Source organism: Stegodyphus dumicola, chromosome 9, assembly GCF_044657685.1.
Source record: "Stegodyphus dumicola isolate Sdum_Otavi_A_Nest chromosome 9, ASM4465768v1".
In the NCBI taxonomy this organism is placed as follows: domain Eukaryota; kingdom Metazoa; phylum Arthropoda; class Arachnida; order Araneae; family Eresidae; genus Stegodyphus; species Stegodyphus dumicola.
The window spans coordinates 56,008,221-56,025,658 of record NC_140776.1 but is presented as its reverse complement, the minus strand read 5'-3'; the positions used below and the strand labels follow the sequence as shown (position 1 = coordinate 56,025,658).

Below are 17,438 nucleotides of genomic sequence, written 5' to 3'. Positions count from 1 at the left end.
TTTGGAAAGTAATGAATACTAAGTTTTTGCTTTTTATGAATTATTTTATAAAAGTCTTTTGGATCTGATTCAAACCTTACTAAACTGCATCCTTGTGCTTTATTCTTCCGTAAAGTACTTTTTTTTTTTAAATTCGATAAATGTATCGTTTGAGGTAAAATATTTTCTTTTGCTCCTTGCGTACTCACATTTATGTTATTAAAAAAAACTGTTAGATAGGTAAGCCAGTTTAGCACTCTATACTTTGCATTTAATAAATCAACGAAATATTCCTGTCTCATTTGTTGTTTTGTCCAAATTACGTGGAACAATAGTTGCCAGAGCCTACTCCGAAGAGAGGTTGGACTTCTATTTTCCACCCATCCACACGAGAGGACTTTCGGCTCACCGCAAGTTTAGAATGCTGCCATGCCACACCGTTTGCAAGCATTGTTTCAAATTTCCAGAATCATATCAAATTAAAATCTACATTTATACCACCTTCAAGGCGTTTTTATTCTATGGTGCTTATTTATCAAATCTCCAAGAATAGTTTACTTTTCTCATATTTTGTAAAATTTAATAAAACATTTTACTGTTTAAAACATATTTAAATACCAAAAATTATACAATCTCTAAATTAACAATATCATAATAAAAATTATACAATATCAGGTCTCCAAGATGAATGGCGTATTTCCGGATGTATGTAAATAATATGTATTAAATTCATTAGATTATTCGAAAAGAATATGTGTATTCGTTTTATGGCTTTCTTTGTTGAAACTAATATCAGTTTTATTGAGTATCTCTACATACGAAACATTTTATTCCTTTAAAGCTAGTGAATGAAGAAGACATTCAGTTGCAGATCTTCTTTCAAAAAGATGAGCTGTCTTTGAGAATCATTTACGAGACGAGTTCAGCTATTGACTTCTAGGATGGTGATTGGGCAGAAATGAATTTATCCCATGGTCCACAAGAAGTCCTAGTTTTATTTCATTACATTTTTTCGTCTAGGGGTTTGTTTAAAACGTGGTTTTCAGTGACCGAACTGATTCAAACAAGGATTTGCAAGCGTTTTACCGGACATTCTTGCCAAGGTCTAGAATTGAAATTAATGTGTATTTGCTTGTCGTTACTGATGCACTTACTGACACTCATTAATTTTGCTAATAATTTTCTATGAATGATTAAATTTAATAAATGCCCTTACAACCTATTTAACGTAAAACATATTTCACATAGATCTTATGAGATCCTTTTCATTCATTCTCGGATAATTTTCACTTAAACCGTTGACTTAATATTTTTTTTTAATTGTTGGTTCATCATAATTTATGAACATGAAATTTCAGCTTGACCCAAAATACATGACTCATACAGGCCCACATATTTTCGACAGTAAGTTTGTTTCAAGAAGCAGTAAATAATAATTGTTTCAAAATAATAGTTAAAAAATAATAATTAACAGAAGACCTAGCTTACGGATGAACACAAGAGCCGTTCTTAATTATATAGCCTGGAAGAATACATTTCAAAGACCTGCACTTCTTAAAAAAAGTGTCATATAACTGTCCTTCTTGACATTTTCGACTTGACCCATTTTCTTTAGGTTCTTTTTCATTAATATCTAGCAAAAAAATAAAAGATCTCCTTGACCCTAGCCTGCGGTTATCAGATTCTCTAATGCAAACATCCATATCTTGGTCTACGCTTACATTATTGCACAACGCACAGTGAATGTTCCGATATTTTCTAAGCCGTCCATTAACTCTTAATGTAATTGGTGAGTAATACAAATGGCACTTTTGCGCGTACATGTGATTTTTCTGCAGAGAATTACATTGCGATATCAAGTCGGGGTAACACTTTTTGACAATATTTTGTAAAACTGAGGGAATATGAAATTTTAATTCAATTTTTTGGAAAGTTTTGTCTTTTGTGCATGGATTTATCTCCAAAATACCCCAGGAGTTTTCAGTAGCGTCGAATATGAGGTTATTTAAGAATTCGTTTGCATCGAAATTCGAAATGTTTACATTTTGTTGACAATCTTCAATCCAGTTTATTCTACCATCTTTGTGAAGAACTATGTTCCATATTATTATGTTTTCACTGTCATAATTGCACAGAGCGCAAAAATAATTTTTGTACACAGTGCCGGTTGAAGTACTTGTCACAGGAACAATGGATAGTGGATCCCTGTAAACAGTTTCCAAATTTTCACATTTATGGTGTATTACATCCCTGTGGCGCCATCTGTTGGAGCAATTTGCTACCAACAACACTGAGAATCTGGAAGTGCTAATTCTCTGGCAGCGCTCACGAATATTGAAAGAAATAGTTTGTTTTTGGAATAAATATGGGGAATCGATGCAACATGTTCCATAGCGAACACAATGTTGGCCACACTCACAGGTATTTGTTCCCCACAGATTGTCCTCCTCCTCCGTACGAAACTCAGAACAAGTATCATGAGGATAACAAGTTCCTCTCAGGATCTTTAATTCCAAATATAGAGAATTTGTGGAATGGGCTTCAGCTATGCAGAGCAGTACAGGCAGAAAACAGGATATTATTCTTGCACAAAACATCCTCTTCAATGGTATAGCAACCTATAAATAATAAATATAAATATCATAATAAAGCAACGCTTTCACGACATTTTTAGAGCGCATAAATTATGCCATTAAAACACACGGCAGTTTCGCTAAATTAAATAAAACACGTTCTGTGTTTTGAATATTATTAAGAGCTGGGCTTATGAAGTAAATATAATATGAAAATTAATATCATTATCAATACATAAATTAATGTTAAGTTTACGTTGAAGCTGTGGGAACTCATCTCATACACTCCGAAATTGAAATATGAATTTTGGAGCAATCCATACAGATGTAGTTTTAGCACTGCAATATATTCGATCATACCGAAATCCTAAAATCATGAGTTTTTTAGTATTAATATCATCTAGAGAATATATAGGCTTCACTCGAATTTATTTATTAATCCAAAAGGGCTATTAATCTCTAAACACGATTTTGCGTTGCTTCCCTTTTCATTCGATTCATTCGAGTCTGTTATCTTTCGGAAAAAGTTAGCTATTATTCCTTCATATTTAATCTTTCGGAAAAAGTTAGATATTATTCCTTCATATTTAATCTATCTGTTATTAATTATCAAACTAAATTATTTTAAAAGCAATAAATGCAGTTATTAAAATTATTATTATTAATAATAATATTTTGCTTTTTTAATATGATTGTTTTAAATAAAATGCATTTAATTCTTGATATATCCAATTAAAACATTAAATATTTTTTAAAATTACATTACATATTTTGCACTTTTAGATATACAAAAGACACATAAAGTGCATATTCATCTCAAATACTATAAAATGTTTCGCTATTCTTCTCAGCGCGCTTTATCTATAATCTCTACTGATAAAACGCATTAAACTTTGAAACAGCCCTTTTAAGCGATCGTTAAAATCTGAATTCTTTCAAGTTTTTATTTATTTATTAATTTAACTTCGAATTTTCCTGATTAAAATAGGGAGGATTTTTAAACTAACTAATCTCTATTGGTTTCTGTATTTATCGCCTAGTTGCCGAGTGGTTAAGATCAGTGACATTTGGTAATTCCCTTCGAAATGGTTGAATGGGCTGGCTACATGGAAACTCTACGGCAGTGGTTCTCACCCTTCTTCCTCTCTCTCACCACTCCTCCTTTGCAAAAATCGAAAAATATGCATACATTTATTTAAATTTAGCTTATTTTTAATGTCATTTATAAACGAACTAATAAAAATATAGAAAATTTTATTCATGCTAAAACAAACTTGGATTTTGGATTTGGATTATTCAATTATGGCAAAGCACACGAGGGCTATCTGCCTAAGGGGAGGGATGCCTTCGTGGAGGACTTTCTAAGGGAAACTGGCTAGTATACACGTTACACATGGGGAAAACCACGAAAACGCCCATGCAGCCAGCCCGTTTGCGGGATTCGAACCTCAGACCGAACTACCAGTGTTCAGCGTCTTTACCGCTCGGCCGCTGGTGGGCCCTAAAACAAACTTGAAAATAAATATTTTTTTTATATTCATAAACAAAAATTTAACATTTAAGAGGTAAATAAAAGGCTTTCCATGTTGATATTATGATATTCTCCCTGGGAAAGATTTCTCTGTCATTGAGGGTAATTACCACTAACAACTTAGGTAGATTCCATATAATTGTTTTAATACCCAAGGACAGTAGTAATTTAAATAGAAACTAGCATTTGCAACAATTAGCGGGTGTTGTTTTAATGATTATACAGTAGTATGAATCAAAGAAAAAAATTGGTTGCCATAAAGGAAAAAAAGTCTGAAAACTTTCATATTTTATGGGTTCTTTTTTAAACTTTTTGTGTGTTACCTTTATTAGTAAATATCATGTTATTCGCATTTAAATTACATAAAATTGAATTCAAAAGCAATGTCACAAAAGATTTTAAAACAACATATAGTTAGAATTTCAATTACACAGTCTCGCATGATGGAGATAAAAGTGTTTTTATCTGTACAAGTGTTGCGATTCAACGAGCGTTCTTCTGTTCTATTTTCCACCAAGCCTTTTCTGGTGTATAGAATAAAAAGCAAACTTTGTTTCCAGTAACTTCTCTTATTTCTGCCTTTCCTGAAGAGTTTAAGTTATGTAACATTAGAAGGAATGAACAAAAGGAAAAATATTTAGAGAGGAAAATCTTAAGCTTTAAAAATTAACTATGTTGTACACAGATTTGAACAAGGGATCTTCTAATAATCGGCCATTACTTTAATGCCATAATATTGCTATACATTGAATGTCATTGCCTTTTCATAATGGCTTTAATTCCTTACAGATTACAGATACTTACAGATACTTGACACCCTACAGATTCTTGACGCAAGAATTTCGTTGCTATTGGTTTCGGGTGAAGTTACTATATAATCTGACATTTTAAGTCAAATAAAAATCAAGCTTTTGCTATTTTTTTTCCTTAACGTTCCGAAGATTCATTAGTTCATACTAACAGAAGCTTAAGACTGAGAATTAAAAAACACTTATGTAGGAAAAGTAAAAAAAAAAAAAAAAAAAAAAGTTTCACCTTTTTGTTACTATGTTAATATGAGCCAATTTTATGTGGGTATGGATATGGTGAAGTGTGGTGAATCCTTACTGTTGAAACAATAGGCAATATTGGTATTGTCCAATCGCCCTAATTATCCAGATGAGTTCAATTAGTTACTTTTTAAATATCTCTTAATAGAATTTACAGAAGTTCACTACTGTCTATATAACGGCGAAAATTTAACAATTTCTTTTATTATCGATTCCCGAGAACGTAAGAATAATGCTGGTTATTTACTTTCGTGATTTGCGTTCGGCATAATATATATTGCCTTAGAATTCCAGTTTCTTTTAAACCTCCGCGAACGCCTTACTTCAGTGCTTTCTCATTGCCAATAAACGTCAGACAATGGTTTGGAAGAAAGACAATGGTTTGGAAGAATGTAGTAGATTCGATGGGCTTTCCAAAAGTAAATTTGTGAGAGCTTATGATATTGTAGAGACATTAGGTATTTTTTGAAAGCAGGAAAGATGAAAAACAGCAAACGTCTTCACTGAGAATCGAACCGCGGACCTTTGGAATACGCGCCCAGTGTGCAGACCCCCACACCACGAAGGCATGCCAGGGGGGCGCGGGAGAAATACCTTATAATATAAAAACAAAACTTATTCCATTGTAGTTCACTAAAAATTATGTTCCATGAGAAACAGCTTATTTCTCCTCTCTCCTTTTGCAAGCGTGACACAGGTTTTCCGATTTGTAAAACACTGTATTTTAGCCCAAATGCTTCACTAAGCTTATTGTTCTACAACTTTAATTCTAATTTTTCTGTCTATCCTGATGCACCTGCCCATCACGAACTCATAAATTTGCAATAATGACAGCCGCAAAAGTAACTTGTGAGATAACTTGTGTGTTAATTACATTTTTGGGGCGGGGAAGTGGGGAGCTATTTTTTAACTTTTATGGATGAAACAGCATAGGAGAAAGGAGCACCCCGAAGCAGTAATCATTATGGTTAATTGACTAACCATAAGAAATACTCGAGATGTCCCTATCTCATGCTGATGGGACTTTCTAAAACTATATATAGGCCTATATAATTTTTTATATATACTGTGCAATACAATAGTTGCTACAACAATCATGAATATATATTGAGATTTAAAATGTAATCGTTAATCAAGCGGAAACGAAACCATAAGTTAGAGTAAAGAAATATAGAAGAAAAATTAAAACCTTTTGTTTTTCAAAGACGTTAATAACGACTACAGTTTTTCTGTCTAAGTTACTCTAATTTACATTAACTTTCGGACAACCCGGGCTAGGTTAACCGAAACTTATGTAAAAAATTTTATGTTTGCTTATAAAGGAACAATGACAAATCGCAATCACAAAACCCTCAATATAAAACAAAACTGCCTACGAAAATCATGAGTAGAAAAAATGAAGCACTTAATATAAGAACAGTAATAGAAGATGACGTTCAAATATAATGACAATTTTTTAATTCGTTTGCAAGTATATTATTAAATGCCGTATAACTTAATTTTCCCATTATTTAATGATCATCATTCTTCTTACATTTACAATGTGTTCATTTTTAATATTGATATATCTTACCAAGTGAACTTATTCTCCTGATTAAAACTCTTGAAAAATATAGGTTAATTGTTAATACAAAATTTCTGTTATTATACTATAGATTATTTCAATTTCTTATTTTTTTTTTATAAAATTGTTCTCAATTAACAGCGATTTTTAATTAATTGTAAAAATTGTCTCCTTTATTTCCCCAGCTAATCAATAATTGATGGTTAATACACTGTACACAAATTTATTTAATAATAATAGAAGTTACATTTCAAATTTAAGAAGAGAATTGACTTTGTAGAGTCAATTAGGTTTATTTTGGAGCAGGAAATATAACAAATCAGCCATGCTCTCACCGGAGCTCAATTTCCTGACCTTCCGATTGCTAGTTGTGGTGCTTCCCAATAATATCCCGAAGGCACGCATTAAGGAAGGAGATAATTTCTTTCGACGTTACATACGCCAAATAAATTCACTGTACTTGATATCTGCATATATAAAATTATACGCTAAGTTAAAGAAAATGGTATTTGCCGGATATTTTTCTGTGGCGTATCGTTTGATGGATCTAGGGACAGAGCGCATCGTGGTATTCAGTAATGCCAAATATAATGAAGAAAAGTTGAAAATGATCACAAAAATTTATTTCAAATAATTTTAATTTTTCTGGAACAGAAACTGAAGAATAAGAGATAGAAGATACAAATGAATGCTCTGCAGACAGAAGATACTAATGAAAGAGGTAAATGGTGTGCATATGAAACGTGGAGAAAAAATGTAAGATGAAAGACCCACAGAAAAAGAGAGCCGCCAATTAGATATTCCGAGCCAGAAATGTACAGAGCCATAAATGGTAATCAAGAAATATATCTTATAAAGATACATCGATGTTAACCCTCTGAGCACCATGGCCGGCTTTATCCGGTTATGAGATTTTTTGTCACTTGGTATATATTAGCTTATAATTTATGATATTTTGCTTTCTTACTTTATTTAATTATTTAAATGCCTTAAGGTTTGTGAAAATAGAGCCTAAATTAAGTAAATATACAAGTTTAGCTGTTAAAGGCTTTTTGAATAGAAGTCTTCATGGTTGATCCAAAAACCCGAGCCGCTCAGGATAAACAAATAGTATGGAGGAATACCATGGATAAAGAAATGCAGAATATGAATAACAATTATATTTGCACTCTAGAAGAGTTCTAACGTGAATGAATATCAATTGCAAACAAACAATTTTACGACAAAATCGAGATGGCTGGTACAAAGCTCGACTTGTCTCTTGAGGCTTCACATAACAAGAAGGTACGAAATATTATATTTGTTCAGAAGTCACTAGTATGCCTGCCTTATCTTTTATCCTGGTGATTATTCTCCGAGAAAATTGAGTTGTATCTGTCTCAGATCTTAAAACTACTTTCTTAAAGGATGATTTAAAAGAAAGTATTAATTTGGATCGCCACTAAGTTGCGATGACCACAGTGATAGAAAATTAAGAGTTTATAGTGATTGAAAGAGAAAACTGCAGTGGTATAAAGAATGTCTCCGTTTCACAGAAAAATTAGGTTTTAAATTCAAATTTCATCTAAACATTGAGCCTTGTATTTTGACTCACCAAAGAGATCTTCAAAGGTAAGTATTGCTCTTTATGTGGAAGACCTATTAGCTGTTGAATTAAATACTCATGAACTTATTGTAATTGTATAACTGTTAACTGAAGAATTCAAGATGTCTAAATTTGGAAAAGCTTCTGAATTCCTAGGAATGCGAATACAGTTTACACAAAGCAAAGTATTCATAGATCAAGAGTGTTACATCTTGTTGTTGCTGAAAAAGTTCAACATGTTGGATTGCAAACTGTTTTCTTTAAGTATACTTTAGCTAATTGTTGAACCTAGTTGGTTCGTTACTAATCTATCTTACTTAAGCTATATCGAATTTTTATATGAAATTAATTGTTTAAATCAGTTGCAAAAAAATCCTACTGCATGGTGTGCTTTTAAGCGAATTCTTCGAAAATGAACAGCTAAATTGGAATTAGTGTATTCAGAGTATAATAAGATTTCTTATTGGTCTGTATATGTCAGATTGGGGGGTAAATCCTCCCAATAAAAAATAAATTTCGAAATTATCCTTTTCATCGACTATTGTTTCCCTCCTCTAATAAATTATGATATGCCAAGTTTAAAATTTGTTCCCCCCTTATGAAAACTGCACGAGAATGGGTACTGAAATTTCGTGTTCGTGTAAAATAAAATAAAGACGACCCTTGAATTATCTGAAGATTGGAACTCTACACTGTGCAACTCCAAATCTCTGCATAATATTTACCTCATCTAAAGATCAACTATTATTAGTCTAATGTTAACAGCAAACGCTAACGATAGCTAAAAATTGATTAACTTATATTTTACAAACTACGTATGTATATGCTGTATTCCTACAATATATGTAAGGTAAATGTTTCTTTATGGGCCCAAAGTTTTGTCAATTATTAATGAAGCTGCGGTGATAAGATAGCTTTATTGCAATGCGGTGTTTGCTATTATTGTTTAATGGTAATTTGACTGATGCATTAAACATCCCAATTGTCATAAATGTCATAAAATACAACAGTGATTAATTGATTCACCGCTCTCAAAATCATAACATAGATCTATTTAACAGTTAAAAGCGTGCAGTTGATGCGCTTAGATAGGTTAAATAAGAAAAAAAAACCAGTTTCTACGTTTCAGAATAAGTTTATATACCACATTTCCTTGCATATTTCTCCCCTAGCGTTTTAGCTCCAGGTTCTGATTTTTTTTTAATAATCGCATAATTTCCCCCTTCCTCAAAATGTTCAGAAAACGAGTTTCCCTAAATTGTAAAATGGATTTGTTCGCATAGTGATTTTTTTGTCTTACTAGCAAAGATAAACGCTAGGAAACGACTTATGGAAGACAAGCCAAAACTTTCCCTTTTAACTGCTAAACTTTATACCAACCTAATACAAGAAACGACCCATCTCAGCGAAGCAAACACGAAAGTAAACGATTTCACTAAGTCAGCTGCACATTTACCTTCTATAATTATTTATGGATGATTTACGGCCTAAAGAATTGCAGAAATTATATACTGTATGTTAATATTACTGAAATGCAGGTTTCCTTTAAAGAAATAATATTGTTAATTGTAGTTTATCCATGACTATTTCTCATTTGGTACGTTCTTACTATAATCGCGTCCTTCGGAAATAAATTTATTCACATACTTTTCCACTCTCGATTTTTGGAAGATAAAATTAGTGAAAAAAGTAGGGTGAATACGCGAGAAAATATGATAAAATATCTTTAATAAATATGTATTTTAGAAAGCCATGCCACTGAATAAATGAATTGCATTTAGCGAGAAGGATGAGACTTTTTACCTCTGTACATCTTTTGGCATCTTCTATCAAATTGGATATTGTCCTCATATTTCGTTCTCCATACTGATTTTTATTGCGATTTACTTTTTATCCCAGCGACTGCGAAAATTCAGGTATGGTATTGCACAGAATCTGGTTATCTTTTAATGATATCCAAAAGCCAATTAATTCACTGTTGCTGAACTTTATTTCATTACCAAAAGCTCTGTCAAAAAAACTTCCTGCCATAGAATTAAATTCAGACTGACCTTGGAATCGAATATAAGTAACCATGTTTACATTATTTTCTTAAAAATAATTTTCAAACCAGTTGATAAGTTGATAGGCGATCTTTAAATACAGGGATTTATATAGTGTATGTTAAATGTTTTACCTATTATTATGGCAACAATAAATCTATGATCTGATTTGAAAACCATGCCAACTAAATACCATTTTCGTGAATATTATTTCGAAGCATTCTTATAAACCAATCACTGAGCCCCAGTACATCGAGGCGTCAATGGCGTAGCCAGAAATTTTACTCATGGGAGTTCCGTTGGCCACCCTTCTCAGTGCACACCAAAGGATTTACAAAATGTCAAACCGATAAGTAAGAAAATAAGATTTATGTGCATAATTTTTAAGAAAACCGTTATTCCAACATTCTAAAGTGTTCTTTTGACATTCTAGAAGTTTAATTCATTGCCCTATTCTCTGTTCTGGAGACAAAACGGTGAGATTTCTTAAACGCAAGTGACTCACTTATTTTTATTGTTACTGTGTATTATTATACACAGTAACAATACATTTCTGGAATAAGTAAGAGTAACATCAGTTGTGAGAAGAATTAAATGTAATATTTCAATATTTGAAAGTGCATTCTGGAGATTGAATTTCAGATTAAATTACACAAGTTCAAAGTGCTGTCCTACCACCTCTATATTCTGTCTTACTAAATAGCAACAGTATCATACTCCAAAGTATTACTTTCTCAGGGAAGAATTTTTCCTTATTTAGGTCATTATGATCATAATTTAATTCACTCCAGAAGTTTTGTTCGCATAAGGAAAATTTAGCAAGAACATGAAGATCAAAAAGCTGTCCAGTGTAAAAACCATTATCTCTTCGATTCAGTTTCGTACGACAGTTCAGCATTTTTGCATATATTCACTTCGCCAGTAAAAGAATCAATAAAATTGGTAAATATCTGTAATAAATTGATAAATATCTGTAATTTGACCTAGGGTCAAATCCCAAAGAATGGTCCTACTGCTTGAGCGCTTTTGTGCTATATATTGTATGTAACAGGCATGCAACATAGTGTCTCATTCATAATGTGAATAAAAACGAGTTCTCAATTTCTAAGCCTTTCATCGAGACTTAAGTCCACCACGAAGACATCCCTCCTCTTAAGCACAAAACCGTAGCCATAACGAAAAAATCTTTGTTGTTATTCTAGATCAGACGATCCCCACGACTGACTACTGTAATGTTATATTTCACATAAAAAATTACCACTGCTAAAAATATGCCGGCTACGTAGAAAGCCCCTCGTCCTCCTCTAGCTACGCCACCTCATGTCTCACTTACGGAACCACTATCACAAAGTATTACATCCATAGAATCTTGAATATATTTCTGTATTCGGAATCCGTAGAATGCTTCAAGAAACTTAAAATTTTCCTCGGCTTAATTTCTGTCTATGTATTTCCTATAAGTCTTACTGCTTTATTTAAGGTTTATAGTGATCCATGCTGATTGAGCTGCAGTTACTGAAAACCCTGTAACATAATCTAGAGCCATAAGACTTACAGGACGCAGGTACAGGACGCAGTTTGATGTTAACGCTCATTGCCTGAAATTAATGAGAATGAAATAACATTGGCAACTAGGAATGTTTGTTGTAAAAAGCACAGTTATTACTAAAAGATGCAATTCATTAGGAGTTGTTTACAATTATAAAGAATTCTGAAGAAGACACTCTCGATGTGGAAAATGTTATTTAATATATGTGTTAATTTTCACATGATATGTGCAACTGACTTTAGGAGTCAAAGTTAACTCCAAATGAAGAGGCGAGTTAGGGCAGCAGCTAAGTGCTCTTGCCTTAATTTAGCGAAAATCTGATAAAAATTAATAGATAAGCTATTTTGCTAGTTTTAATATTCATTAAAAGAGATTTTCTACTTCGGCGCAGAATAGGTTCGACTGGTATCGGGCAGTGTGATCACAATAAAGAAAGTCATGACCATAGCAGGTACTATTTTTAAGAAGAGAGGGAAGCTAGAAAACTGTAACACAATTCTCATCAATTATGACATTAAAGATGGAATATCTAACACTTTCTAAAAGTTAAAACAAAATTAGAGAATGAAATTGAGTCATTAATATCAGATTTCATTTTTTAATGATAATCTATTGTATAATATATTTTTTTTAAAGTTACATACACACATTTTGGACAGGAACACATTTCCTCTATTCACTTCATCGACACCCTTTATTAAAGCATGCATTTTTATAAATCATGGCATATTTATATTCGTCTATTTCAATGTACTCCAATTTTATGAATAATTAAGATTTAATAAATTTTCTTGCCGACTCATAATTAGTTAAATTCGATTTTGATGAGTATATTTAATTCAGTGTTCCGCAGAGTTATAGAATAAATTATCCGGCATATTTAATTAAAACATTCTCTGCATCGAAAATATATTCTATGATTTCTTGTGTTAACAAATGTTTATGTATAAAACAAATAAAAATTTGTATTTAAATCCATAGTAGTAATGAAATCAAATATATAAGTGTTCTATCCAACATGATAAATGTAAGGTTTATCAAAACAATATCTAACAAAAAATGAAAAATTAACACATACATTTTGTAAATAAGCATGAGTAAAGCCATAATTAAATAGCAATAGGTAACATAAATGCAGATGCATAGAGATAAACAGCTTTGTAGTCAAAATGAATATGTTTTACTTACCAAACGCAAAATGAGCCGCTGTATGAAAATTTATGCAGATCCGGGTTATTATTATGGAAATAAAGGCTTTTCTTTAAGAATCAGGCACTATCTATTTTATCGTAGCCTTGAGTTATGTTTCTTTTCCACTTGAGTAAGTATTTGAAATGTCCTTCTATTCTCTCAGACAGGAACTGGTTTTGAAGATCCCATATGGCCCTCTTTTATTTTTGCTAGGCGTTCCTTTATGAGAAAGAAGCAATGTGTTATTTCGTAACAGCTAATGGTTCGGTTTTTTTTCTCCACTTATCTTTTATCACTTTAAATTGCTTCTAAAAATTCTATTTATAAAATTTTGTATCATATTTATAATTAAATCATTACAACATTATTCAGATTAAGCATTTCGGAGGAAGAAAAATTTTTCTTCAGAACTGAAACTGTTTTGATATTAGAAATATGAATATTATTCCAAAAACCGAAAAGGAAAATCAAATAAAAAAGAGAATTTTTACTTTAAATTAAATCTCATAAACGATGAAATTTTCCGAATAAAGTTAGATAAGGTTATTTTAATATGACAAAGCACATGAGGCTATCTGCCTAAGGATGTCCTTATGCCTTAGGCATGTCCTTATGAAGGACATTCTAATGAAAACATGGTCATATTCACATTACACAAAATGAAAATAACGAAAACGAGAAACTCGTTACTCTGAGGTCGAGCGCGGGACGCACTTATAGTAATCAGCGGTCTCAACATCTTGGACACTGCTGAGATTTTAAACCAAGGATAGTTAAATATCTAATGAGTTAAAAATAATAAATAATTCATTAAAAATCCGACTGAGCATTGCATATCAATTGTATTTCGTATATTTTATCCTAACATTCTGTTTTAAGTACAATGATATAGTACATTTTGCTGTCATGTAAGCTGCCATATAATTCCGGCGACCTAGCATAATTACGTGCGGCGTAACCGCTTATATTCGGGGTTGTTAGGGAAGAGCTTGCAATCAGTAACAGAAAGAAACACTAATTTGCAGTGATTTTTTATGGTCTTTAAATATATATTTTCGGAAAAAATATAGCTTGCATTATTTATAAACAATCATCTAAATAATTTCCACTAATTTTCAAAGTATGTTTTGAAAGTTCCTTTTAAATTAGACTGAATTTCTACGAAATGAATTACGATTAATAACACAATAAAATCGGATTCAATGCCACCTGAACTAGAGTGTAGTCTGCGAGATTTACACTACCCGACACTGAAAATGCAATACCAGGAAGGAGTGGCTTGAAAGAGATAAAACTCGGCAAACAGAGAAAGACAACAACGGACAATAAGTGATCTTTTTTTTTTCTTTTTTTTTTTTTTTTCAAATTATGTGCATAATGGAGAGCGCTTCGGCACAGTAGCTTGTAGGACCAACTTGGGCGGTAATACACGAAGCAACATCTCTAGATTCAGAATCAGTGAGACTACGGACAATTTACCACAGTTGATCTTCTGAACGCGGCAATAGCAGCGTCTGCAAATGGCGTCCAATCACCTCCCAAATATGTTCGACTGGTGAGAGATTAAGAGAGAGCGGGGAGGGAGAAGGGAAGCATCTGTACACTTTGCAGAGTACGTTGACTGATGCGAGCAGCGTGTGGGCGACGTTGTCCTGCTGGCATCGGGCACTGCCTGAAAGTAGGGGAGTGTCACCGGCGCAGCACATAGTCCACGTATCGTTGGGTCGTCATAGTGTCCTGAACACAAATTTGACGTGACCTGGAATTCGTACGCAATTGCCCCCAAACTCTGATACCGCGTAGTCGCGCGATGGGGCGTTTCTGCCAGATTGGACGTGTGTCCACATCGAAGCCACACTCGTACACGGCGACTAAGAATTGAAGAAACAGAAGCGAGACTCATCTGAGAACGCGACCCTATGCCATTCCGTCGTCCTCATCGCTCGAGCCCAACATTATGCAGACGCTGGCGTTTATGATGTTGGGTCAATGGCAGCCTTCTTAACAGACATCATGAGTGCAGACACTATAGTGACACTAGCCACCAATCAACACGAAATGGTTCTGTTCGATATAGGAATATCTAGGGTAGCTTGAACATGCTGCAGAATGGAGGTAGAAGTGCCTTGTGGGTGGCCCACCGCTTGTTGGCGGATGCGTCGACTCATGCATGCTGACGTCACTCTGGTTGCATCGGCACCCCTCCAACTTGTCACATTTCCTGGTTCTAATCATCGTCACCACAGCCGGTGCACTCTTAACGTTTCTGAGTGTGTGTCCGCTGAGAGCTGCCGTATGGACTAAACTGCCTTTCTCAGTCCGATCACCATGCCCTCGTAAAATCGTATGGATTCTGTAACTGCCACCGTTGACGACGGCCTGACATTCTCTGCTATTACACGCGTGCTCTGAGACAACAACAAATTTTCTACGATAATTTGCCTAGTAGAAATAACGGCTCGAAAATTGAACATTCTGCAGGTTCTTTCTATTATATCTTCTTTAACGTGCGTTGGAGAGCTGCGCGTTTCACATCAGTCACATAACTCGTTGACGTGCATCTACCCTGAAATTTGCATAATTTCCGGGCTACTCCTTCTTGGTGTTGCATTTTCAATGTCGGGTAGTGCATGTTAGCCTTATAAGAAAATATTGGTCTTCAACACCGATCATTTTATAATTTGTGGGATATGTGCATTTCCTAAATTTAATTTTAATGTATGTTAATATAATTTTTCTTTAATTTTATTAGTCTTCTTATAAAACGTAAAATATTTCATAAACGATTTTCAGTTGGCCACATTATAAATAAATTCCAGTGACACGTGAAAGAAAAGTGTAACAGAAATTTAATCTATATTAATTATTTTGATCTAAATTTCGCTCTGATGTTTATGTACCTCAAAGTATCTTTAAATTATCCAGACTTGTTAGCACGTGCTTAAAGTACATTCTCCAAATTATGATACTCAATGATATTGCACTTAATGATTTCAGCTTTTTTTTTAAACTAATATAAAAATTTACTAAAGCTGTAAAGCCTTACAAACTCTAACCCACCAGAAGCCGGGTAAATAAGATTGCTGCAAACTGATAATTAATAGTGGTGTCAAACCAAGCAAACGAACTGGTCACATGAATGTTTTCGTGATTTTTCTAAAAGAAGCAAGGTCAAACCTGTGCAACCCCATAGGTGTATATTAGGTATCGCTGGCCCTTGTTAACTATTAATCCTTTTAAACTTTCCACCTAGTTTTGAGGGAGGATATACCGCCAGCCGGTCCGAAGACCTTCCACATCTCTTCGCCTACCACTAATCTCTCGAGAAAACTTTTGGCTCGTACTGTATATGCTTGTCGCATGGGCACTGTACGCTTAAAAAAACATTTGGATCTTCTCCTGGATTTGAACCCAGCCCATCGGTACAGCAGTCAACGTTGCTTATCACTATACCGGCTGGGCGGTGCATCAAACGTACAAGTTATGTTGGGTTGAAGTACTCCAACTGCACTAAGTATTTAGACCATAGAACACGTCACCCCTAGAGGGACCCGTCGAGTATCTTGAAAAATATTTTGCAATTGGTGCTTTTTTCACTGACAAAAATTTTGAATAGTTGGTGCCTTTCTTACTTTCAAAGATTTAGAAGAGTTCATGCTGTTCTTGAATAAAATACTTATTTATCACTAAATACTTGTGCATAATATCCATTATTTACTAGTTTGTTTATGTAAGGATAGTTTTGATTGTTTACATTTGAAACAGCAGACTAGTGGATTTGTTGCCAATCTAGAGGAACTTAGCTTCGCAACAACAAAGATAACGCCTTCATTTATTATTGCCAATTAAATCATGCTTAATCCTTTCTGGAATTTTTTCGAGGAAATAAGTGTTTAAGATTTACTTCGTAATTTTTAATAAAGATATTTTGAGTTTTTATGTATTTTTGCCTTCTCGCGAAGTGAGAACTGAATTAATTGAATGAGAAATACTCAATCGTCTGTGAAAAGCTGTTTCTTTTTTGTTTTGTTTGCTTAATTTCTTTTATACATCATTCTAGCTTTATTAAAGTATTTGAATAGAACATGTGGCAACGATTAGATAATTCTATTCTTTAAATGATATAAATTTTGTGCATTTTGAGTTATAATATGAACGAAATATAATACTGTTAAGTGAATCTAGCGCCAGAGTGTCGCTAAACAAATACTAGAGTGAATTTTAAAGAATACATTATTCTATTGTGGTTTATGCGCTGTCGGCGAAGTAGATTTAATTCAATTCTGTACAAGGAAGTCATTTGGTGTACACATCAGATTTTTATTTCATAGCTGACATATTCGTAGTTGATATTTGTGTCTGGTAGCTTTATGTG

The 17,438-nt window shown here is 33.3% G+C and overlaps 1 protein-coding gene across 1 annotated transcript; it reads right to left on the bottom strand.

Annotated features, from left to right (window-relative positions):
• Positions 1–466: 466 nt before the first annotated feature.
• On the bottom strand, positions 467–13,275 carry LOC118191524 (uncharacterized). The gene is made up of 2 exons (XM_035362327.2): positions 13,061–13,275; positions 467–2,597 (listed from the first exon to the last, which is right to left on the bottom strand). The coding sequence occupies exon 2, from the start codon at positions 2,574–2,576 to the stop codon at positions 1,464–1,466; it is 1,113 nt and encodes a 370-aa protein (XP_035218218.1). The 5' UTR covers positions 2,577–2,597; positions 13,061–13,275; the 3' UTR covers positions 467–1,463.
• Between the last annotated feature and the right edge of the window lie 4,163 nt (positions 13,276–17,438).